The following is a 25,160-nucleotide window of genomic DNA, read 5'->3' as shown; positions in this document are numbered from 1 at the left end:
ATGGAAGCTTATTATATTTTCCCTCTACCCATGCTGAAGGGAGAGCATTATAGCGTGATAATGTAAATGCCCTTCTAAATTCAGAATTGTCAATATTAGAAAGACTAGTAAATAAGCCCGCTGCAGTCTGAATGGGAGTGTCAGGGGCCGGCTCTGCAGCCATGCTGGGGAGGGGTCCGGACCCGAGGGCAGTCATGGGGCAGTGTGCGAGCTGGATCCAGCTTGTCCTGGCCTCCCCCCCCCGCCTGCCCGCGGGGCGGCCTACCTTGCTCTGAATGTCGCCGGTGTAGCTGGAGGTGAGAGCACGGCAGGCGCGGCAGTAGGTGAGCAGCGTGGCTGCGGCGGGGGCAGGGGCGGCGCAGGCCGTGGGGCCGGAGACAGTCGGCGAGTGGGCCTCTGGCCAACATTGCGCGGCAGCTGAGGGATGCAGTGGGGGAGTGAGCGGTTCGCAATTGGTCCCTTGTCACCGGACTGACAATCGGAGGGCCCTTTGCACCTGCCGATTAGGCCCTCCGATTGTTAATCCGGGGGAAGGGGCCTATCGGCACCCTTCCTCATCACGGACAGGGCCCACCTTGGGGGGCCTTACCGAATTATTTAATCCACTCCACGAGGTGCGGTTAAAGATAGGACATAAAAGATTTAGAAGAGAGGTGTCATACAATGGATTATTGATTCTATTCAAATCATGCTGTCTTTCCACCTCCTGTATTCTTTGCTTTACCAATTCTTTGGCATGGTCAAAACCCAAAGAGAGCAGAAATTGTTGGGATAGACCATAAAATCCTAGCTTCCTGTTGATGGCCTGTACCCATGGAGCAGTAAATGAGTTAAATAATATTAAATAGGATAGACCCCTGGGAAAGAAAATCTATAGTCACAATGGCAGATATAACACACACACTCCCACACATTTTAATGTCATGCACCCTCATGCAGAAAACAAAGCTGTGAGCTGAACTTCATTGGTCAACTCAGTATCATTGTCTGTTGGTGACAGATGTATCAGGAAACAAAGCCTGTGTACAAACAGGACTTTAGCCTTACCCTGACTGCAGTTTCTTCCCAGAGTAAACACCCAGGGGCCTGTTGCTGGCATTTCGTTAGGTATCTACTTTGCCTGCTGTCCCTAGCAGCAGCCGCTTTGGTAGTCCAGCAGGCCAGACAATGCGTTTCTTCTCTCGTCTCTTCTTGGCTTCCCTCGTTTTCGTTTCCTTGCTGTGGTGCAGCCATCTTCTCTGCAGTCGCTCACCTCAGAGCCAAGGTAGTGTTTTTTCATTCACAATGGAATGGTCTGCAAAGCAATTCTAATGTAGTAGATGAGTTCTCAGATTATCATCAGATTAGTATCTTCTAAAAAGGGCCATCAGAGGGGTTGGGACGTTAACAGCAATTAACCATGCAACCCTAAACAGAGTTACACTTTTCTAAATCAACTGATGTTAGTGGGCTTAGAACAATGCATCACTGTTTAGGTTTGCACTATTAGAAGGGCAAATTTTGTCAACTGCAAACTTTTATCGTCTTCGCAATGGTGCCGTAGTAGCCCCAAAGCTGTGGAAGCTTCTGTGAGGAGTATTCACAGTTCTATTCCTCACTAGCTTATATGTGAGCCCTATCTTACTACCAGTGTTTATTTTCTCACACATAAACACACACACACCAAGTTCTACTCTTCTCCTCAAATGAAAGACATTTCAAATCAACTTTTCTAACCAACTTTCATGCTGCCCCTTAGCAGTCAGGAGATAATCACCGATTTCGTCCTCCTAGTAAGGAAACTTGCCCAGAACCCAACAAGACCACCCTTGGTCTCATACCCAGATTTATTCTGATACTCAAGCCTGTTTAATTTCCAGAGAAAGGCATCCTTCACTTCCCCTCCCTTTTTTTTAGCACATGAAAAAAAATGTGATCACAAAAGGAAAAATACTGACTAAGTAATTTCTGTTTGTAGCAATTGAACGGAGGCTGGGATTTTAAAATGTTTATCTCTACACATTCAAAGATGAAAAGAGAAGAGGACAAGCACCATTCTCTCTTGTTCTCTCCTCAAAATGACTCCTTTTTTCTGTAATGAAAAGATCATTCCCTTCTTTGAATCCTATATTTACTAAATCCCTTCTCCCCCAAACCTGCTTCAGTTTTCAGTGGAACAATAGTAGTTTCTATTGGTAGATACTTACAGGGGCCTTCATGGTGAATGAGAGGTCAGTTGCCTCACAGAAAAATCCTTTTATACAACACAGGAAAGGTAATGTCTGTAACAACTACTGACTTACCTGAGATCCATACTGGAATCCAAATTGGAAAATCAAGGGCCTTTTCGCACAGGGATCTTTGTTGCAAATTGTTTGCGGAATGAAAAATCGCCATTTAAAATAGTGGAATTCGTCGTTATGCATACCTGCCTTTGTAGTGGAATCAGTTGCGTTTTTTAGCATTTCCCACAGGCTTCCGGTCTCGGCAGAAATCGCTAGAAAGGAAGCGCTATTGCCAAGCTCGTCCCGCCCCTGGCCGTCAAGCAGCCAATGGGCAGCCGTTAGCATGCTCCCAAACAGCCCCTTTCCCTTTAAGAAAGGTTTTTAAAAAAAAAAAACGACCCATAGCAATGAATCTAGGTAGATTCGTTGCTACGGAGAGACCCATCCAGCTGCCTAATGTGAGCTGTCGTTTGATTGTATGATCGTTTGCACGCTGCCTCGAGTGATAAAAAAAAAATCCCCCCCCCCCTCTCACGGGCCCGATTTTCGGCTGAATTTATTTGTAAAAAATAAAGGGACTTTATTTCAGCAAACGGGCTTTTCAGTGGTTTGTGCTTAGTGACTAAAGGTGAAGGACTGAAGCCAGGGAAGCCTCTAAACAGAAAGAGGCTCGCCGGTGCGTTTATCCCCACTCGCTCGGAGAAAAAAAAATGGCGATCGCTTCGCTGGAAGTTTGGAGGAGAGAGCCAGGGGGAGGGACTTTGAAGAACCAGCAACAATGGTAACGCACAGGTCTTTAGCGCTACTGTTGCAGATTGGTTGCAGGAGTGTATCGCTATCCGGAGGGTGAATCCACTTTTCTGGATTCCCCTGAAAGCGCCACAACGAAGCGCTTTTTGCTGATTGGTTTCAGGATTGTTGCAGATTGTCTACGACGTCGTGGGTTATGGCAAATTAGTAGCGTTTCCAAATAGCAACCATTCTGCTACTTTGAAGCCGTGCGAAATGGCCCCAAATTTAGGTGAGCCTCAGCGTCCTACTTTGTGCACCCTACATCTTCCAGTGGTGAGAAGTTCCAAGGGCTAGTGCTTGCTGGTGTTGATTCCCCTTTGGAAGGCAGCATATCTGGTGTTTTTGTCATATTCTCTTTATTTGCAAATATGTAAAGCAAAAGAAAGGTATAGCTGCAGGGTTGCAGATCTGCCTGTCCACATAGATCTGCAGAGAAGAAGAGATCTTCCACCCCATGTGCTTCAGCACCTCAATAAGAGTCTGACTGCTTCTCTTCCAACGTTTAAATGCTGAGATTTCTTTTCATGCCAATATTGATCTTTCGCCCCTCCTGCTGCCACCAGCTAGGTTGGAAGATCATTTCTTCTTACCCACTCCTCCGCATGCAGCCACAAAAGATCCTTTTGTGTACAAAATGTATATAAGTTGGGGTTTTCTCAGGGGGTTCCAGTCTTCTTGTTGCTTCCTTCAACATGTACTCACTGCTGAGATCAATAAAGGGCTGCTTGTTTGTCCAGTAGCCTGGCGTTCTTTCCTACAAACCCACATATTATACATACTTCCTGATGTTTTCCAAACAATTTTCTCCTATGTCCTGATTGGCTTAATTGGAGAGGCCCTGCTCCTTTGAGCACACTTCCTCCCTCACTACTTCAACAACAGTTAGTCAGTTAGACTCCTCTCCTCTTGACACAGGCATCGCACTTCTTTATAAAACCATTTGATTTTTTTAAGCAGCTGGTGATCTGTTCCTCCTTTGCATATTTAAACTCTACCAACAGTGCCTAGGTTAATTTTCCTTGAATGCTATGGAAAGGAAGGATATGAGTTTTTCAAATAAAGCATAAATAGCTAAATCTGCTCTAACCTGTCTAGAGCATATTTAGAGTTAGTGTGGTGTTAGAAAGCTAGACTAGAGTCTGGGAGATACAGGTTTAAACCCTCACTCTGCCATGGAAGTTTTCTGGGTGACGGTGTGCTTGTCACACGTTCGCCCTGATTTGCCTCAGAAGGTTGTTGTGAAGATAAAATGAAGAATGTTGTAAACCATTTGGGGTCTCCATAGGCATAGTGACCATATGTCATGAAAACAGTGGGACGATCTGTACTTTTTGGCCAGACCATTGACGGAATGTCCCGCTGCCGCGCTCGGGAGGCGATGGTGAGCCAAGGAGGGCGGGAGGGAGAGAGGTGAGGGAGGGAGGGGGGTGCAGCGTCTCTGCCGCTGCACTCGGGAGGCACCAGTGAGCCGGGGAGGGAGGGAGGGAAGTGATAGGGTACTGTTGTGGTGGCAGCTGCGGCAAAAAGCACACCCCGCAGAAATCCATCTCAATGTTTCTTCCACTGATTATCCAGGAGCCTTGACCTGTCTAGCCCAGAAAAGCAAACAATTTGCAACAAAGATCCCTGTGCGAAAAGGCCCTGAATGTCTATTGCCTGGCTGCCACAAAGTCCTAGGACCTCCTGGCTACAGTCCACACATGCCATATGATAAGTAAATAAATAAGCCACTTGGGTTAGTTCCCCAGCAATGCTTCCAGATAGGCTAGAGAAAAGAACTTGATCCCAGCATCTTTTGCAAACTCTGTTTACCAGATCAACTCCCCTCCTCATCTCATGTTATGCAGGTGACATAAGCGTAGAGGCAGAGGATTTGCCAGTGACATTTGATACTCTCCTACATATTCAGCAGCTCAGGAAAAAGACACTGAGATCCTTTTGTGGTCAAACTGCTAAAATGACTGAGCTTCCCTGTAACGAGCAGAAAGCTTCCCAGGTGGTGTCTTCAATCCTGGTGAACAATAAACTTCAGTTACTGTACTGCAAAGTCCCAGCCACTGGGGTGGAAGGCTGGGAGCATCAGTTGGAGACACTGGAGGAGAAAGAAAACATTACCCTGCAGCTGCCAGTTCCCATTCACCAACACTTTGGCACACCAAGGATGCTGAGCCAGTACAACCTGACATCAATGGAGACTCTGCTGAAATCTTACACAAAAGTGATCTTCATCAGGGAACCTTTCCAGAGACTCATCTCTGCTTACATGCATGGACTGGCAGGTAGCCTAACCTTCAAGGAGTTTGTCCAACACATCTTACACCGAGGATCCAGTAATGCCAGCATTGAGTGGAAACCACTGGTCAGCCTGTGCCAGCCATGCCTCGTCCACTATGATTATATTATCATGTTTGGCTTCCTTAGCAGTGAAGTGCCCCATCTGATGCAACGGGCTGGGCTTCTAGGGGACCACCAGCTTCCTAAGTTCATAGACTTTAAAATCCATTGGACCTACGACTGGCTAGAAGAACAGATGTTCAGCACACTCTCCCGGGCACAGAAGAAACATCTGTGCCACTTCTTCCGCTTTGACTTCGCTGCATTCCACTTTCCTAACAGCTTGCTCTGGGACCCTACTTGCCTTGCAGGGAGCACTTAGGGCCTTTGTGACTTGGTGGATGGATCATTTCTTTGCTATAAGAGAATGTTGCAGAATTGAGCTGCTCTAGGTCAGGTTTACTATTGCTGTGCAAATGGTAGGCTCTCCGCAGGTTCTACTTAAGACAGGGTCAGACTAGATGAGTCCTTGGACCTTTTAAAAAATCATTTAGCAGCAGGAATTGCCTGAATTGGATCAGGACCATAGCACTGGGAAAGGGGGACGTTTCTTTTCAAAAGCAGTCCCACAAGCTATAATACAAGATGGTTTTTAATAAACAAACTTCCAAAATGTTTTTAAAAGCACATTTATATTTCAAGATTGTCAATTTTCAAGAAGAATTTCTTATACATTCAGGTCATAAAGATATTAACTAATAGTAAATCTCAATAAAAATAATTTGCAAAGTATACACTTGAAAATGAGCAAAATACTTCCTGGAATCATGTCATACAGGGTTAACAACAATATGTCTCTATCATCCTTTTTCAGGATATCATACTATTTTTGTGCCTTTGTTTAGTATAACATTAAGGGCTTTAAAGAAAAACATTATACAAGAAGTATTGCCAAAAGTTACCTTTTGAATTCTCCAATTATAGCAGAAGAGCCATGGATTGATCTAGAACGGTAAATGCCATTCAGTAGGAAACGATAGTTGTATGTTTCTAACCTTACAGTATAACACTGGGATTGAGCTGTATTTTAATTTAGTCTTTCTATATATAAATCACAAATTCCATACAGACCACAGCAAAGAACATTGTAATAATCATTTAAGAGATTAGACCAATCCACTGTCTTTGCTCCAACTGAACCCCAAAAATGTGAACTATTAAAATGTTACTAATGAGTTGCCATCTTGGTAGTCACAGCAATCAACTGATGTTACCTTATTATTAAAGTACAACAATATCATTCAGTGTTCCTAATCACAGGAATATCACAGGCACCTAGGAGGATCCCAATATACAACCAAATTATAGGAAACCTGTTTGGAGTGTGCTTAACTCATATCCATACTTCCTTTTACGAGTTAGTTCTTCTATTGCGCAAGCACCATTACTTGTAATCAAGGCTCTGAAGCTTCCATACATTATGGTCACGCTACTGTCAAGAGGAAACAGTCACTAGTTTCCTATATACAAAGTGTCAACAATTATAGAATGTGATCAAAAGGCATGATGCAAATCAATATCATCAATTGAACTACTGGCTCCTTGCTTTCAAGGCATGAGAGATTATGAAGTTACATTTCATCAACACACAGTCCAATCCTAAACCCTCCCTTTTATTCATTTATACCCCACTTTTCTCCCCATCATTCTCTTCTCTGTTTTATTCTCGTAACAACCCTGTGAGCTAGGTTAGGCTGAGGGCAGGTGACTAGGCCAAGTTGACCCAACAAGATGCTGTCACATTCAAACCTGCAATTCTCAGATCCTAGCCACTGCTGTAAGCGTTAGGGTTGTGTGTTCTAGGCATCCAAGCTGAAAAATATCTCATCAGACTCTGGGTTAACTCCAAGCCATGACTTCGCAGCTGAAAGTGAAGAAAGGATTTAAAGTGGCCGAGATCCCCCCAGTGCCCTGGATACCCCCAAATGATTCTCCATTATAGCACTGACTATAATGGTTCACATAAGTTATAACAGAGTCAAAAAAAATTCAGCATAACTAGATATTTACTGAATCCAAATACCAAAGCAGTATGGAGATTTGGGAATATTGGTAAATACTGATATTTTTCTGGTTCAATATATCTGAACCCGCAAATACCATTTGTGGGCTGTTTTGCATACCCCTAGTAGGCATTACACTGCACAATGGATCTAGAAGGATGTAACTCTGCTTGGGAGATCAGAGTATAGGTTGTACTGTTTCTGTTTTAACAGGTAAAAGGAGTGGTAGGGTCAGCTAGATTGCATTCAGACATATCTGGTAATATCTATGAAACCGCACCTCTTGTGAAACGGATACTTTTCATGATTAGTCAGGACTCCCCTGATTTCCCCACCACAGAAATTCAAGCTATCCCTTTGTAAGTGCAACTGAATGGCAATTCATGAAAACATTCATATACCATGCTGTTCCACTTTGCACTTTAACATCCTCTGGATGAATCTGCTAAAGTAAGGACTCTGGAAGTCTTTACTTCCAGTACAAACATCCCATCACAGAAAAAAAATGCAAACTAACTTGGGTTCTTGTTTGGAGTATTTTTGACAAACAATTGAGTGTTTTATTCAACCTCTTTGTACTACAAATTATGGAATCGGACAAATTCCTTCGAATTTTAGAATCATAGAGTTGAGAGGAACCTCCAGAGTCATGTTGTCTAGCCCTCTGCACAATGCAGAAACTCACAACTACCTGCCTACCTACAGTGACCACAATTTCATGCCCAAATGATCCCCCCCCATACCAAAAATCTCCAGAATTCAGCCTGGTCTAGAGGAAATTCACCTACCATCCCACAGTGGTGATTAGGAATTCCCTGAGTATCCAAGGAAGGGCCACAAGAGCAAATACTGGCCCTTCCTGCCCACCCACTCACAATCTGCCCAAGTTCATAAAATCAGCATTTTTGTCAAATGACTATCTAGCCTCTGCTTAAAAACTTCCAAAGAAGGAAAACCCACTACCTCCTGAGGATGCCTGTTGCACTGAAGAACTGCTCTGTTAGGAACTTCTTCCAGATGTTTAGCTGAAAATTCTTTTGAATTAATTTCAACCCATTGATTCTGGTCCGACCTTCTGGGGCAACAAAAAACAACTCTGCTCCATGACAGCTCTTCAAGTATCTGAAGATTGTTATCTTCTCTCCAGGCTAAACAGACCAAGCTCCCTCAACCTTTCCTCATACAACTTGGTCTCCAAACCCTTCACCATTTTTGTAGTCCTGCTCTGGACATGTTCCACTTTCTCTACATCTATCTTCAGTTGTTCCCAAAACTGAACTCATTACTCCAAGTGAGGTCTTACCAGAGAGAAGTAAAGTGGTAACATTACCTCATGTAATTTGAACACTACACTTCCTTTAAAATAATCTATAAATTAAAATAGTTCTAAATCCTGGTTGTCTTTTTAGCTACTGAGTCACACTGCTGACTCATGTTCCATATCTGGTCTAGATCCTTTTGACATGTACTACTGCCAGACAAGTCTCGCCCATCCTTTAGTGATGCATATGATTTTTCCTATCTAAATAAAGAAATTTATATTTATCACTGTTGAAATTCATTTTATTCATTTTAGCCCAGTTTTCTAGCCTGTCAAGATCATCTTAAGCCAGTTTGGTGTAGTGGTTAGGAGTGTGGACTTCTGATCTGGCATGCTGGGTTCGATTCTGCACTTCCCCACATGCACCCAGTTGGGTGACCTTGGGCTCGCCACGGCACTGATAAAACTGTTCTGACCGAGCAGTGATATCAGGGCTCTCTCAGCCTCACCCACCTCACAGGGTGTCTGTTGTGGGGAGAGGAAAGGGAAGGCAACTGTAAGCCTCTTTGAGACTCCTTCGGGTAGAGAAAAGCGGCATATAAGAACCATCTCTTCTTCTTCATCTTGTATTCTGATTCTCTCTTCTGGTGTGTTTGCTACCCTTCCCAGTTTAGTGTAATCTACAGATTTAATAAGTACCCCCTCAATTCCTTTATCCAAATCATTTATAAACTAGAATTTAAGCCTGCTGTAATGAAAATACAGCGGGCACTAGCAGGGCTCCTGGCAGGGCTCCCCATGCCAGCCCCCCCTGCCCAACAGCACAGTTTAGGCATGGGGAGTCAGCATCCCAGGGAGGGCAGGGATGTCGGGGGAGTGGTGGTGGTGGGGCCTCCCCATGGCTCAGGACCACTGCGCAGGGGCCGTGTAGCGTCCCATGGGGTCAGGAACATTCCCCAGGCCCCTCCCTGCAGCTTTGGAGGCAGATTCTTATAGTGTGGAGGCCCTGTGGAGTGGGCTTGCCGCCTCAGCAAGCTGCAGGAGGGCGCACGCCCCCCCCCCCGCGGGGAGGTACCTCAGTGGTTTTGGCTCGGGGCCGTTGCTGGCAGTCGTGGTTTGGGGGGGCATGGCATGGCTCAGGGCTCCAGGATGTTGTGGCGGCTCTCCGTTGTGGGGGGGGGGCGGTTAGGGAGGCACGTGGCATCGCAGTCTGGAGGCTCCGGGGCGGGTCTTGGGGGAGGCAGGCGGTTTACGGCCACTGAGTATCATGGATGGCAGGCCTTGGTTCTCCTCCTTGGTGTCCCATCTTTGGGAGTGGTGGTGGCGCAGGTCGTGCGGGCTAGAACACCTGTCAGTTCAGGTGAGGGGCCAATCAGCGTTGGCCCCGATCCCGGACAGGTACGGCCTACAGTGGCCTTACTGTTTTATTTAAGAGGAACGGATATGTTGAATACAGCGCCCAGAACAGATCCCTGAGGCACTCCACTCATCCTAACAAATTAAGAATGCTCTTGGAAGCCACCCATTCCAGCCTATGATAAGCAAATCCACGGGGGAGGGGGCATTCCACAGGATGAAAAGAACCCTGGCTTTCCAGACCATATCAGTACTAAATGATGGCATCTTCCATTACGGAATCAGGTTACAGTTGTACATGCACTCACAGTACATTCCCAGGCATAGTTATGACCTTCTGAGCCCATTGATTTCAATGGATTTAACTTTGCTTAAGATCGTCCTGTTAGCTGTGGGGAAGCTTCTATGGAATCAATGTATCTTGCTTCCAAGTTATGAACTCAAATGCAGGGTATGAAGACAACTCTCATTGTGCCACTGCACAAATCTGCATTTTGTTTTAATGTATCTGATACGCTCAACAAACAGGAAAAGAATTTGGAAAGAGAAGCTGGGAGTTTGTCTATTAGACGCAATGAAATCTTTTTATATCCATGGGAAATTCAGCATCGTCCTAGTGCATTGTTGCCTTCAGCCATCCATTCCAAAGATTAAGGGGAAAGCAGAAAAAGAAAGATGGGTTGAACCGAAGCCTGCCAAAATTGTCCTTTCTTTGAATTTAAGGCTCATATTTTAAAATGAACAGATTCACAAACAGGTTATAAGCATTTCTATGAGCTCCGCCACAAGCTTAAATTAATCTTATAAGGAGTTTCAATTTCACAGACAGCAAAGCCATCATTTTTTCTCTTCATTAAATTTACATCCCAGCAATAATCCATCAGTGATAACCCTTTTCTTAGGCAACTGAATATTTAACAGCCAGATTTTTAAAATGTCATGAATCATTGGGGCAGTCACAAGAACGCAGTTCAGTCTTCAGACATGAGCGTTGTATCTTTCGGTCCCCTGAGGTAAAACCAGCTTCATGAGTGGAGACCGTTTCTTCAATCATACTCTCACAGACCATGGCTTAAAGGTGCCTGGCTCAGCAGAGGGACACTGGACAGGGGGAAAAAATTAAATGATTTTAATATGAAGGCAACAAACAGCTCTCTTTGTCTGAAATTCCTATACCTGTTCAAAATGTGACAGATTGTGGTTGCCTGTCACATGGCACAACTGCCTTTTGATCTCCTTATATTCCTTCTGGCCAAAGACAATGGGGAAATCAATGAGTGGAAATCCAGTGCATTTTCCCCTCACAGGCAGCTGCCATAGCAGTCCCTGATTCAGGTTCCAAAGTCATCTTCCCAATTTTTGGGTCGTATAGTTGTCCTGAGAAAGCAAATGACCGCTCCAGGAGTTCAAAGACAAGGATATTAGAGGATCTCTGCACTAGAATCCTGCTTCCTGCTACTTAAAGAGAGTAGGAAACCAATCAGGTTTGGGAGGAATCAGCAAATGTCTGGCAGTCCCACATGCTGATCTGGGAAAGCTACCACCCTGCATCCCAGACACTGTAGACTCAGGAGTGTGGTTATGGCTAAGCAGGGAAAACCATTAGAAACTGCTTCTAGGTTGAACCCTTGTTCTCCTGAACCTTGCTGGTACAGAACTGTGCCACAGAAGACAAAAATACTAAAAAAAGAAGTGAGCAACATTTACCCTTTATCGGGTCCACAAGGATAGTTAATAGATAAGTAATAAAAACATGTCTTAAAAACCATAAAACTCAAAATGTAATTAAAATAATTAAAACCAAGCTGCAATGCACATAAAAACATGAAAACAACATACCAGTTTGGTGAAGATATCAACACACACATTGCGTATTCTCTCTGGGGTGGCTGGGCTGTCAAGTCTGAAGGGTTGGTTGAGACCTGATTCTGCCCTCGCAGAGAATATTGCATCTTTAATAGCATAAAACACAGAGGCTGACAGGAACAGGGGAGGCTCTCCCACAGCCTACAGAGAGTAAAGAAAATTAAAGACTGCATCCATCACAGCATATTCAACAGGGAAACTTTTGTGGAATGGATTGTCCTTGACTTACAATAAATTCAGGACTTGGAAATGATCTTCATAGATTCACAGTTTCACTACTAGTATCAGTTTGGCCAGGACACAACTTTAGGAGATTTTTTTTAAACCTCCTTTGCACAATTTAAACTGCCTGTAAACACTTTGTGACTTCACCACTCACACACATTTTCAGAAGCAACAAATGTGAAGAAAACTATCTAGAGCACTGTAAGAGTAAGGACTTACAGCTTAGAGCCTCTTGTGGCGCAGAGTGGTAAGGCAGCCGCCTGAAAGCTTTGCCCATGAGGTTGGGAGTTCAATCCCATCAGCCGGCTCAAGGTTGACTCAGCCTTCCATCCTTCCGAGGTCGGTAAAATGAGTACCCAGCTTGCTGGGGGGTAAACGGTAATGACTGGGGAAGGCACTGGCAAACCACCCCGTATTGAGTCTGCCATGAAAACGCTGGAGGGCGTCACCCCAAGGGTCAGACATGACTCGGTGCTTGCACAGGGGATACTTTTACCTTTACCTTTAAGAGTAAGGACTAGATTGGCTTACTCAAAAAAGATATGTCACAGCCCTATGTTCACAGGAAGGCCCTCCCCAAAAGGCTCCCAGATGCTAGTTCATCATGAGCATTTGGCAATGCATCCAGCCTTCGGAAATCCTTCTATATGTAGATGACACAGCAAGCCCACTCTTCTGCAAAGCTGTACATAGGCTTCCAATAGCAGTCATGGTTTGTGTCTGTTGTCATATATTTGCGCCCAGCTGAAGACCAACAGGGAAAGGGGGGAAAGGGCTACACTGAGAATTATGGGGCTTCTCTCTTACATGTTTGGACAAAGGATGAATCATACCGAGTGTTCTTCTTGGAACACATGCATGTTTTATCAAACAATAAAGTGCAATTTGGGTTCAAAACAAAATTGGTTCCATAACCTAAATAGGCACAAAAATTGCTGAACAACTCAGGCTTTAGTAACATGATTGATGTGCTATGAATTGGGGGTGGGGGGTGGGGGGTATCCCAGTTCATATCATTAAGTACTGCTTGGCTGGATCCAGCTTGAGCATGGTGCAGTGAGAGAAGGGGCTTCCGTCTTCTTTCCTGCACCATTTACTTAGCTGCAACAACCATTGGGGAGGTTGTCCCGCTTGTGTGGGCTCTACATATGCAGCACATGGTCTCCAAAGCAAGGCAAGGAGAGCCCATGCAGTGATTTTACCATATGAAAATGGTACAGGGAGAGAAGGGTGAAGCTTTCTTTTCCACACTGCAACCTTGCAGCAGTTGAGCAAGGCCAGGGGTCATGTCACATGGATAAGCTGCCCATCTGTCCTGACTTCCATGGGACACTCATGCCTTTGAGGACATTGTCCCGTGTCCTGCCCGGGTCTTCAAAAGTCCCGCTAGCCACAGCTAGCGACCAGCGGATAAACTCGCCGCGGCTCAGCACAGCTCTGCCCGGCCCCGGATGCCCTGCCTTTGCCTTCGCCAGCACTGCCACAACTTGAGGTGAGGTCCATGGCAGTGGCAGCAGCGGTGGCAGAGCAGCCAGCCTGGCCCAGGTGGAAAACCGACGGGCTTGCAGGAGACAAAGGAAGGGGCTGGCGCTTTCGCTTTTGGCAGCCGGCCTGCCTGCCTGCCTGCACCAAGAAACTTGGCTAGGGAGCGGGCCCACGGCAAGGGGAAGGAGCCAAGGGGAAAGGGCTCTTGCCGGGGGGTGGGAGTTCGGCATAAAGTCCTGCTTTTCCTGTGAGCGCGATAGGATGAGAGCTGTGCGCTCGGGAGGCGCGTGCACCAGATGGATCCTTGCAAGAAGTGACGGTCGGAGGGAGGGAGGGCCCAGGTTGCCGCCTCTGCCCACGTGACCTTCGGGCCAGGCTGGCCCCCTTCCAGGTGTCCCGCTTCCAGGTGTCCCTCTTTATCTTTTTAAAAATCTGGTCACCTTACACATGGATTGTTTAGTTAAGGCCTCAGGAAGATATTTCCAGTTTCCTCATCTAGAAAGCTAGTTTGCAGGCCTAAATAGTGACACCCTTCTTAGTGCACTGTCACACTGCACAGTGAAGCTGTCACACGGCTGAGGATTATCTCCCACCAAGCAGAGCTTCCAGCTCGATGGTTTACAGTCACAGCTCTATCTAAAAGTACTGCAACAGCATGGCTTAATAAATGATACTGAGTTAATGTACAACAGATAAAATGCAGATGAATGAAGCAGAAGGGATCAAGCTGAATATCTAATTCTCCAAATGGAGTTTATTTAAAGAAGCCTGCAGTACCTTTATTATCCTCGTTTACTGCATTAGAGAGAGTAACTACCCTTGCAAGGAGGGAATATTTATAATGTTATAAAAATTTGACAGCCAGAAACATCAGTAAAATGAATAAATTCACAATGGTGAGAACACCTTACAGCAAAGCTGCAGCTTTTAGGACAATGTATTGTGTATTTTCCCAGCTGAACAGAGTCCATAAAACTTTTCCAGGTAGTAAATACTCATCCCAGAGGAGACAGAGTTGCCAACACAAAACTGGCAACTGGTAGGAGACCAACCTGGGTTGGGGGATGGGGGGTTGAGGTCCTACTAGTTAAGCCATAGAGTTTTGCCCAGATGCTAGAATGTCCCCAGCAATGTGCTCACATCACTCCTGAACACATGGAAAGTGACATCAGTACATCAGGATGCTGCATGACCCCCTTCATTTCCTCACATATTTTTCTTCTACAGCTGAGCAGTGGCAGACAATGATCACTGGAAGTGGGGAATTCCAACCCCCCCCCCCAAAAAAAAGAACGTAGCAATTCTAAATAGAGTACAGCAGTGGAAATAAATAGCAGCTTTGCTGTATCTCTCAATAATAATGTACCTTGGATGAATAAATGGCTTTGCTATTCGGACAGTCCCGCAGAAGAGACACATGGAACTCTGTCGGAATGTCGCCAAATGCAGGAATTTTGTACATTCCAGGCCCTCGGGTGTACAAATTGCCTTCTGGAGAATAGCGTAGCTCTTCTAAAGTAAACAATCCAAGCCCTTGGACAAATGCTCCTTCTATCTGCAAAAGCAAGCCACGTTGAGTTACATTCCGCTTTGTCCTGCGGTTTTGGTGGTTCCCATTACTGGGGGCACTTTCTGTCAGTTCTGGTTTCTGGGCCACCTTGCAAACCTAAAAGATGTTTGGAATTTCCCTCTGTACATTAGAAATGTGATTCATAAAAATTAAGAAATAAATAGATGTCTTCTCCATCTTAAGCGGATATGGCATTATAAACACTTACTGTACATATTGCCAGTGCACTGTGGAAAAACTGCTGCTTCCAACTGTATCTTGAACTGTATCATGTATCACAGTTATGTTATGCCAGGTTTACATATGATGAAAGCTATGAAATGCATATTATTTGCTAATAACTGGTATCTAAAAGAAAGAAATTGTATAGCTGGAGGCTTTTCTATTAATGTTTGTTTGGGCCTAGGACACTTTTGATAATAAATATGTGAAAACAACTACTAGTTGATGTGGGTACTACTGATGGTAGATACTGTTTGCAACTATGACTACACTAAGCCCTTGCAGGCTTAAGTGAACTCCCTCACTTCATTCTAGAGAATTTACTAGCTAATGCAAGAAAGCTCAAAACTGAGCTGCATGTTTGATTCTAAGGTCCCAACAACCAAATCTTCAAGCAGTCTGCAGATCTCAATAGAGAAACAAAGCCCAAAGCTGCTAAGGAAGGAAGAACATGGGGCAGATCTGTGATAGTGCAGGATTCAATTTATGTCTTTTGTACTGCTGGGATCTGTGGGATTTCCTCCCCTTTGAGACTTGCTTGGTGCCAACTTTATTATCCTTTTAGAACCAGGCCATAACACTTCTTTTTTTTCATGCTTTCAGCCACTGGGTTCATTTTCCAGCTGTCTTTACAGTCTGCTTCTAGCCTCAAGGCTGCTAAGAGATACCATTTTGGTCTGTTATTAAGTCCCTGGATTGTTTTTATTCTTTTAATATGAAAATATGGATAAGGCTACATCTGTTGTTTTTATTATTTCATTTATTGTTTCCATTCTGTAAGCAACACAAGCAGCTTTCTCAAGAGACAGCTTATAAATTTCCTAAGTCAATAAAGCTAACACAAAAATACAAATAAACGGAGGCAAAATAAACTATTAATAAAGACATCAGATAAAACATCATTAAAATGACACTAGGGAAAAAAAGCATCTAGAACCACTTTTAGTAAAGAAAACACACTCTGGAATAAGCAACTTGGATAATTCAGTTTAAACAGAATTTAGGATAATTCCCTTAACAATATCCTTCTGGTGTAAAGAAATGTATCATTGTGTCAGTAAACTGATAAGCAAAGTAGTTAATGATAAATTAGAAATTAGCTCTCTTTCAAGCCCACTGCTGTTTATCAAGCCTACTGCTGCTAATTAACCAGTCTGATCTGTTTGCTAGCCATGCGTGCCCAATTCCACTCTGCAAAGCATCACCATTTATCGCTTACCTGCCCTATGTCGATAGCAGGATTCAGGCTGGTACCCACATCCATCACAATGTCTGTACGGAGATTCTAAAAATGGGTCAAAGTAAAGACTGAATAAGGCGAGAACTAATATTATAAATTAACCCAAGCTGGGTCTTTGTCAACCATGCAGGTTTTTCATTGGGTTCAAATCTCAGTCCAGCCAAAAAGAGTCAGTTTTTATACCTCACTTTTCACTACCCAGACGAGTCTCAAAGTGACTTACAATTGCCTTCCCTTCCTCTTCCCACAATAGACACCCGGTGAACTATGTGGGGCTGAAAGAGCTCTGAGAACTGTGACTTGCCCGACATGCCCCAGCTGTTTGCACACGGAGGAGTGGGGAATCAAGCCTGGTTCTCTTAACCACTACTGCACGCCGGCTCATCAATTTGCAGTAGACAAACCACTTGGCATCAGCCACCCAACTACAACACAGCAATCACCCTCCTCAAAACTCTTCCATGAAGGCTTTGGCACAACGCTGTTAGGGCCAAACCAGATGTGACGGCACCCCCATGGCAGCCACAAGAATGCCATCGCTATTTTAAATTGATTTTAAAAAACTGCTAAGTCCCAATCCTGATCTGGCCCACAGTGTGGTGCTCTTGTTCCCCTCAGGTTGCATTTATATCACAGTCCTTTACATGTTTCAGGAGATGATACTTGGTAAGAAAACGATGAAGATTACTAGTAGAGGCCTCCAGGCACTTGTGCGGTAGATAGGTCTACTGAGAAAGCCGTTGGAAGCAAAACGCAGGTTATGCCAGTTCCTTGTTTGGATTCTGGATTTCCAGTGGCATTCCTACAGTTATACAAGACTGTTCTCTTAAAGTATTGGATATACTTTTTCTGCATTGCATAAATTCTTATCATTACACAGTGGGTTTTTCCTCTTTTGCACAGCAGCAGTACACTGCATATCCTATTTGTATATTTGGTTCAGGGAAAGCAAGTCAGGTCCGGGAACCACACTCAAGTAACCAAAACTGTATTTTGTAATTTGCCCCGAAGGCTGAATCCACACATTGTATGATATCATGCTACTATAAACACTCCAGAAGAAAAATCCAAGAGGTAAATGACAGCATAATATTCACTGGAGTTCCTACCTTTGTCAATGTACATATAACTGCATATTCGTCCCCTGTTTATTTTGTTACCTATGCTGTTTGCTAGCCCAGAAGTGCTCATATTTCACAGGGAACCAGATTCACAAACATCATCAACTAAAATATCCCCATTTACCTCCACTCCTGGCTTAGAGTGACACCTGGAGTTCTCCTGCTCTTATAGTTCATCTTCAGATGACCCAGATCAGATGACCCTGAAGAAATCGGCAGCTTTGGAGGGTGGCCTATATGGCAGTTTAACTGCTGAGGTTCTTCCCCTTTCCAAACCTCCAACCAGGACCGGTTTATCTATGTAGCATGAGCCATGGGTCCCATGCTTCCCACGCATGGTGCCTCCCCCTCCCCCAGGGATCACGGCTGTAGCCTCTCTCCTTCCCCTTTAAGGACACTCAGAGTGACACCCCTTTCCACTGGGGGAGGGACTCCCAAGAACTCTTCTGGTAGAATCATCTCTGAAATGCCAGAGCTACAAATTAACTTCCTTATCAATTACTTTATGTTACTGAAACAAAGAAGTGCTTTTGATACCTTCCTAGGTTGCCTCACCTTGTGGTCACCTGTTAGGCAATCTATCTCAACCTCAGAGCAAGCTACACCATAGGTGAAGTAATGGAAGGCCTTTCCCTCATTCTTCTCAAAGTCATATCCAAGGTCAGGAATTCTTGAAAAAGAGCAAAAAATTAATCAAGGGATGAAATCAGTATGAAGTTTACTAACTCAATGGGCATTTCTCCAAATTGAAAAAATAGCATTATGCCAGCGCCGTGGCGTAACGCTATTAAATAATGAGCCTACAGCCATTCCTCACCTCCTGGCTCTCTCCCTTGCCTCTGCTGCCTTCTCACACTTCTGGGCACTCCACATGCCTGCTTGAAATGGTGGAAGAGAGGAACGCACTATACTCGCAACTCTCCTCCTTCTCCGCCTGTCAATGAAGCTAGGTAGCAATCACCTTTCTCCCTGTTTTAAAGGACCCACAATGCAAGCTAATTTTTTAAAAAGGAAAACTTCTCCATTGAGACACCTAAGCATCTAATAATAGTGGTTTTTTAATGCCACCTCTTTTGTAATCTTGTTCCCGATTTGGAGTGGATGAGTTAGAGAGGCATGCTCAGTGTGTTAACTGGTGGGGAAAATGTTTTTTTTCTTTGCCTGGGCGATTTAATGTGTATTCATTGCTCCAGGCAGTTTGTTTAAATCCCCATCCCAGGGTGAAGGGAGAGAGAGAGGCAGCTGCGAGGGTGGCCGCCGGAGGTGGAGATAGCACTACTTCGGCTCTACACATTTCCTTGGCATGTGGCTTGCTGAGTGCTCTCCTCTCACTTGTGCTACATAGTTGGGGGAATCCACTTTTTGGGATTATGTAACTATCGCTTTAAGCTGCCAGTTTGCTGTTTGGACACTGGATGTTGGCGACGTCATGCAAAATACCAAAAATATGGTGTCTGCAAAAGGTTAGCATTACACTTTATTTTCCGGGTGCAGAAAGAGCCAACGCTATTGCTTCAGAAGTCACCATTCTTCAACACAGGAAATTCATAGGAAGAAGTTACCTGCAATTTTTTGAATTAATGGTTTATTTGATAATAACATCAGTAAAAGCATCTTTAAAAACATTTCAGGTTAAAATTCCATTGATGTTCCATTCTTCCATAGCACCACTGACATTTCTGTGTATGTTATTCCGAAACCTACGGTGGAAGGTCTTTCCATGCTGGGAGAACCCATATAGTTGGAGATGTTAAGATGGTAGGGCAGTGGGAAGCCCATAACTGTTAATTCTTGTCTTATTCTAACCTCAATCATAGGCCTGGTATAAAAGTCCGATCTTACAAGCCCTGCAGGACTTCACTAGTTCCATCAGGGCCTGGATCTCAGTTGGTAGCTCATTCCACCAGGAGCCAAAAAGGTCCTGCCTCTAGTTGAGGCCAGTCAGATTTGTATTTGCATATCATAGTGCTCTCCAGGGACATACTGAGAAAGGCTGTCTTGTATTTGTTTAGACCTTAACAAAGACAAAAGCTTCCTCTTACAATACAAATGTTAAAAAATCTCAGTAAAACTAGGAAGACGGGGTTCTCAAGCTACTAGTACTGTTGTGAATGGTTACTGTGCTTACTGTTTACTCATCTGAACTTTACATCCCTTTTCAAATTTCATTTGGCCTAATTGCAGTTTTTTGTTTACCCATACATTTTTCTGTATTATATGATACTGTCTGTGTCTATTTGCTAATTAAGGATAATCATGCATCTGATTAAAGTTGGTTCTAGCTTATGCCACAATAATCAATTTTTAGAATGCCACCTTCAAAATGGCCTTCCACCCAGGTACCAGGCCATTCTTCTCTGCTCCTCTTGTGCCTTCCATATTTGATGGGGTGTTGCTGCTTCAAGAGAAAGCCAAGTCATCAATTTTAGGATATATCAGCAGCTCTTCCAGTTTTTTTTCAACTGGGGCCTGGTTCTTGGGGGGGGGGGCGTAACTGAGGGGAGACTTTAAGCCTGAGCCTTCGGGGAGGGCGGTATATAAATCTAAATAAATAAATAATAAATAAATAACTGGAACTGGAAGCAAGTGTTATGAGGACTGGGCTCTAACACCATCAGACACCGTGGGCTTAGATGTGAAATCCCTTCCAAGCCAGCATGCTCAGTTATACCCTCTGGTAAAGCTGTTTTTTTTTTTTCCTGTATTGCCTCCTAACTATGCTACTAGCAAACTCCAGGGGATGTAGGGCCAAACAGGTGTTTCTCTAAACTGGCTAACATGGTGGTCTTCAACCCCCGGGTTGGAACCCTTGGGAACAGATGCCAAAAAACATGTTGTTCTTGTTACAATGAAGTGACATGGCCATTCCTCTAGAAGTAGATATAAACCTAGCCTTCATGAAAGAAAGATTACAGAACTGTATATTTTTAAATTATATAAGCTTTCATATGTAATTGTTCCATATCATTCAGACTGAAGATTGTTGACTCACCTATAAAATCCTGTAGCAGACAGACTCACACAGTCATGGTAGGCTGCTGACACCTGGTGGAAACATTAAAATAACATTCTTTTAAAGAAAAAAGTGGGAGTGGCACCCTTACTTCTCTTGGCCTGCAGTGCCTGTAACGTATCTTGAAAAAGATCAGAGCTGATGTGTTCATGATCAAAACATAAATGAGTGCAACAAGTCTGCATGTTAAAAGGAGACTACTGAAAACATAAAACTTTGAACTCCCATGTGGGGTTCCTTAGGGGGCGGTACTCTCCCCCATGCTTTTCAACATCTATATGCGCCCTCTAGCCCAGCTGTTCTGGAGCTTTGGGCCGAGCTGTCGTCAGTATGCTGATGACACCCTGTTCTATCTCCTCATGGACGACTGCCTGGACTCACCCATGGATACATTTGCCGGTTGTTTGAAAGGCATAGACGGGTGGCTAGAGCAAAGTCACCTTAAACTCAACCGCTTCAAGATGGAGGTCCTGAGGTTGGGATGGGGGGAGGGGGTAAAGGAAGAAGTTGGGCTTCAGGTTTTTATTTTTCTCACTGGAGAAAGTTAGTTTTATGGTTTTATTCATTATGTGGGACTATTTTATTGTAACCCGCAACGAGATGGTTCTTCAGAGCAGCAGGTAAGAAATCAAATAAATTAAAAAATGGATAATCATAGAATCACAGAATTATAGAATCATAGAGTTGGAAGGGACCTCCTGGATCATCTAGTCCAGTGGTCCCCAACCTTTTTATCACCGGGGACCGGTCAACACTTGACAATTTTACTAAGGCCTGGGGGGGGGGGTAGTCTACTTCTCTCCTCTCGACCACTGCCCTAATGCCCTCTGTTGCAAAGACATCTGTTTCTTACTCATTTTGCTTGCTTGTGGGTTCAGTGTGCCTCACTATTTCTACAGCTGGGAAGCATGCTTTTTGCCTTTTTCCGAGGGACGTTGCTGCCGCCACCTGAGCCCCTGCTCTGCTTGTTTTCCCGCTGCTGCCCACCCACTGGGGCATCTGCGTTGTGTCAGCTGCGTAGTGTCAGGCCAGGGAGGAGCCCCAGCCATGGTGGCCACCGGAGAGCACCAAAGGTGAGTCGGCGGCACAGTGGCAGGGCGGGCCCCCAAGGCAGCAGCCGGGGAGGAAGACGAGGAGAAGCTGTGGCCCGGTACCAACTGATCCACGGACCGGTACCAGTCTCCGGACCGGGGGTTGGGGACTGCTGATCTAGTCCGACCCCCTGCACAGTGCAGGACACTCACAACCCTATCGCTCATCCACTGTAAACTGCCACCTCCTTGACCCTCCACAGAATCAGCCTCTGTTTAAAAATTTCCAAAGATGGCGAAACCACCACCTCCTGAGGAAGCCTGTTCCACTGAGAAACCGCTCTAACTGTAAGGAACTTCTTCCGGATGTTTTGACGGAATTTCTTTTGAATTAATTGTATCCCACTGATGAAACTCTGCTCCATCTTCTACTATGGTCTCTCATATCAATTGTTTTTGTCTATGAGTTATGACAAGGCTATAGATCTTGTTAAGACAAGAGTGATAGAAGTAGAGAGGCAACTATCTCAACAATATTCAGGACCCACTCTTTAGGAAAGATCTCCTAAACAGGAATACCCAGATGCAATATCATAAAAAAGTGGTAAATCCTGAGCACAGGAGATCCTTTACCCTCCTTCGTCACAATGCCCTACCCTCTGCTTACTTGAGTGGGAAATTTGATGGACTCCCTCTCAAGGATCGATTCTGTATCTGCAATGAGGGTCAAGTAGAGAACACAGAACACATCTTATTTGAGTGCAAGCTGTATAATCATATTCACACAGGTACATTAGTACCAATGCTTATAGAATGCCCTCATGACCTAAGAAAGCATCGCCTGCAGATATTGCTATCAGATACAGATAATTTGTTAACTAGCAAAGTAGCAAAATTTGCGTGGCTAGCTTTAAGAATTAGGAAAGAATGGGTCACTAACTAAATAAAATAAAACATTTAATAAAGACTTAGGCAGCCCAAGTTTATGCATATTTAATCAGAAATAAGCCACACAATACTTAATGAGGCTTACTCTAAGGTAAATGCTATAGGCTGCAGCCTTTGGGGCTTACGGTACAATCCTAAGCAGAGTTACACCGGTTTTTTGCCCACTGAATTTGATGGGCTTAGAAGAGTGTAACTCTGCTTGGGATAGGACTGTTAACTCTACCTTCTTGTTCTGTGCTTGCCAGTTTATGCCTATGATAGCTCTGCATCCCACAGCAAAGCTAGTACAGAAAATGCACATTCACCAGTGCCGTTCCCTTGATGTCTCCCTGCAGGAGCAAAGGATTTCATGTGGTGTTGGAACAAGATGGTGGACTACATCAAAAAGGAGAAACTATCCTGACCCAAGTCAGGAAACTGCCCCACACACACACACACACACACACACACACACACAAAGGGTCAAAATAAGGAAATGCCCTCAAGCCTCTTTAGGGTAAAATGTATTATAAAATTAAATGTAAATATTTATTAAAATTAAAACCCTAAGGCTTAAAATATAGCCTCATTAAAATCCAAGTGTATATTCATACTAATGTCACCACTGACCGGACATGTTTCGGCATTGCTGCCTTTATCAATGGTCAGGCTTAAATAAAGCAACATACAGGAACAGAAATGTTAAATATACAGTTGGCTCCTTTACATATCAAAGATTTATTTAAGGCGTGAGCTTTCGAGTGCAAGCACTCTTCCTCAGACTACACGGCTACCCATTTGGTCTAAGAGCTGCTAGACTATCAGTCTCCTACTATAAGCTTTCAAAGAACAGAGTGACAGTAATCATAGCAAATTCACTATACTTTGCAACTGCAAGCTGCAATGGCTGCAAACATACCCAGTCTTCCCAGGATCCTGTTGGATTAGCACCTTTGATCGGCTCCAATCTCTTTAAGATGGTGTGACAAGCATTCTTTAAAAAGTAGAAATAGTGACACATTAACTTATTGTCATCTCCTACAGCAACAATGTACAATAATTCTGACTGGTTGTTGGGATCTCTGCTTCAAAATGTTCCAGACTGTGGCTGTAATCTTCTACTGATCTGCTCATGAATTGGCTCTATCCCAGAGATTCCCAATCAGGGCTTTCCCCTACATCCTGCCTTAATGGATTTGGCCAAAAGCTATTCCTGGCATAGTCATGAAAGCAAGGAACTAGCTGCTTCCATTGACCTGGGGATGGTATTCTCATGGGGGCAGAGCCTGAGTGCCTACTCCTGCCTCAAACCACCTTCTCCCCCCCCCCCACACACACACAGTCCTCCTCAAGCATGACAGGGAAGCATGGCCAGAACCATTTATGCACTGGAGGTTTCATGCCGGGCTGCAGGCTGGAGTTTTAGTTGTGGCAGGTTGTCCCACCTCTTCCTGCACCCACATGGGGGAGCACCTGGCCTGGTGCACGTCGTTCGACCCTGATTTGTGCTCCTGCACAGGAGCTGGGGCAGTGAAGTTCCCAGTGCATAAACGGTCCAGATGACATCACTTCCAGAGCAGCTCCAGGGCTCTTCAAAGCCTGAAAAATATTTCAGGGGTTTCTCCATGGTCAAAAGGTTGAAAAGGTTGCTCTAGACATATGGTGAACCAAACATTGCCACATTCCCCAAACTGCAGGGTCTATATACATTTCTGTTCTTTAGAAGTAATCAAATATCACCAACACTCCCACAAAATTGGTGCAACATTCATGTTTCCCCTTGAACTAACATTAAGAACATTGCCTAATCTGTAAGTCTGAAGCTACAAGCACAGTACAGTCTCTTGCTGTAGGTAATCAACAATGGTAGAGGAGGTCTGCATGTAAGTAGCATTTCTTACTGAAACAGCCATCCCATTGATGTCTGCACTGACAGATGCAGCTGTGGGAGAGGTATTTGGCACTGTGTTGGTGCTTGTCTCACTGATATGGATTTTAGAGGTGGGTATTCCCAGAGTTCTGCTGGCAACCTGTAGACAGAGAGTATCCATCATGTACTTATGCAGTGGTCGTTGGTTTTCATAGCAATCAAGTGGAACAAACATAATATTTACAAAACCAGTTCTGGGAGTCAGTACTCATCATTTACCTGGATCATCTTTGTGTGTAGTCCCTGGCCCATCTCAGTCCCACCATGTGTGATCAACACTGAGCCGTCAGTATAGACATGCACCAAGGCACCAGCCTGCAACAGCAAGCAGAGGTAGGCATGAGGCACTGCAGTCCTAGTTAGCCTATGTACAATCGGTTCCCTTTACCCAATAATCCCTTGACCCCACATCAGCCTGACACCATTGAATGCCCTGGAGATTCAATCATGTGTAACATTTCTCTATGCATTTAGTACACATAAATCACTCAAAGATTTTTAATTACATCTCTATAGTCGCCTATGCCATACAATCATGATTGAACTTGTGAGACTTTTTATATTTATTAGGAATCAGGAG

The 25,160-nt window shown here is 44.4% G+C and overlaps 2 protein-coding genes across 2 annotated transcripts in view; one reads left to right on the top strand and one right to left on the bottom strand.

Annotated features, from left to right (window-relative positions):
* Window positions 1-1,012: 1,012 nt before the first annotated feature.
* On the top strand, window positions 1,013-5,756 carry LOC143839121 (carbohydrate sulfotransferase 9-like). The gene is made up of 2 exons (XM_077340958.1): window positions 1,013-1,264; window positions 4,844-5,756. The coding sequence occupies exons 1-2, from the start codon at window positions 1,168-1,170 to the stop codon at window positions 5,650-5,652; spliced, it is 906 nt and encodes a 301-aa protein (XP_077197073.1). The 5' UTR covers window positions 1,013-1,167; the 3' UTR covers window positions 5,653-5,756.
* A 187-nt stretch (window positions 5,757-5,943) lies between these two features.
* The window catches only part of XDH (xanthine dehydrogenase), an 81,647-nt gene continuing 62,430 nt past the window's right edge, over window positions 5,944-25,160 (bottom strand). Inside the window, exons 29-37 of the mRNA XM_077340945.1 lie at window positions 24,800-24,895; window positions 24,552-24,680; window positions 23,570-23,644; window positions 20,672-20,724; window positions 18,235-18,349; window positions 16,538-16,603; window positions 14,893-15,081; window positions 11,790-11,957; window positions 5,944-11,051 (exon numbers count right to left, since the gene is read on the bottom strand). Coding sequence (XP_077197060.1) covers window positions 11,001-11,051; window positions 11,790-11,957; window positions 14,893-15,081; window positions 16,538-16,603; window positions 18,235-18,349; window positions 20,672-20,724; window positions 23,570-23,644; window positions 24,552-24,680; window positions 24,800-24,895 — 942 coding nt within the window. The 3' untranslated portion in view covers window positions 5,944-11,000. The remainder of the gene's footprint in view (window positions 11,052-11,789; window positions 11,958-14,892; window positions 15,082-16,537; window positions 16,604-18,234; window positions 18,350-20,671; window positions 20,725-23,569; window positions 23,645-24,551; window positions 24,681-24,799; window positions 24,896-25,160) is intronic.

This window comes from Paroedura picta, chromosome 1, assembly GCF_049243985.1.
Source record: "Paroedura picta isolate Pp20150507F chromosome 1, Ppicta_v3.0, whole genome shotgun sequence".
Taxonomy (NCBI): Eukaryota; Metazoa; Chordata; class Lepidosauria; order Squamata; family Gekkonidae; genus Paroedura; species Paroedura picta.
This window is presented reverse-complemented; position numbering and strand designations above follow the sequence as displayed.

Bases quoted from the DNA above. Each gene is read 5' to 3' on its own strand.
- LOC143839121 (XM_077340958.1), top strand. From the start codon at position 1,168: ATGCGTTTCTTCTCTCGTCTCTTCTTGGCTTCCCTCGTTTTCGTTTCC. The intron at 1,265-4,843 runs GTAGTGTTTTTT...CATGTTATGCAG, and splicing joins TCGCTCACCTCAGAGCCAAG to GTGACATAAGCGTAGAGGCA.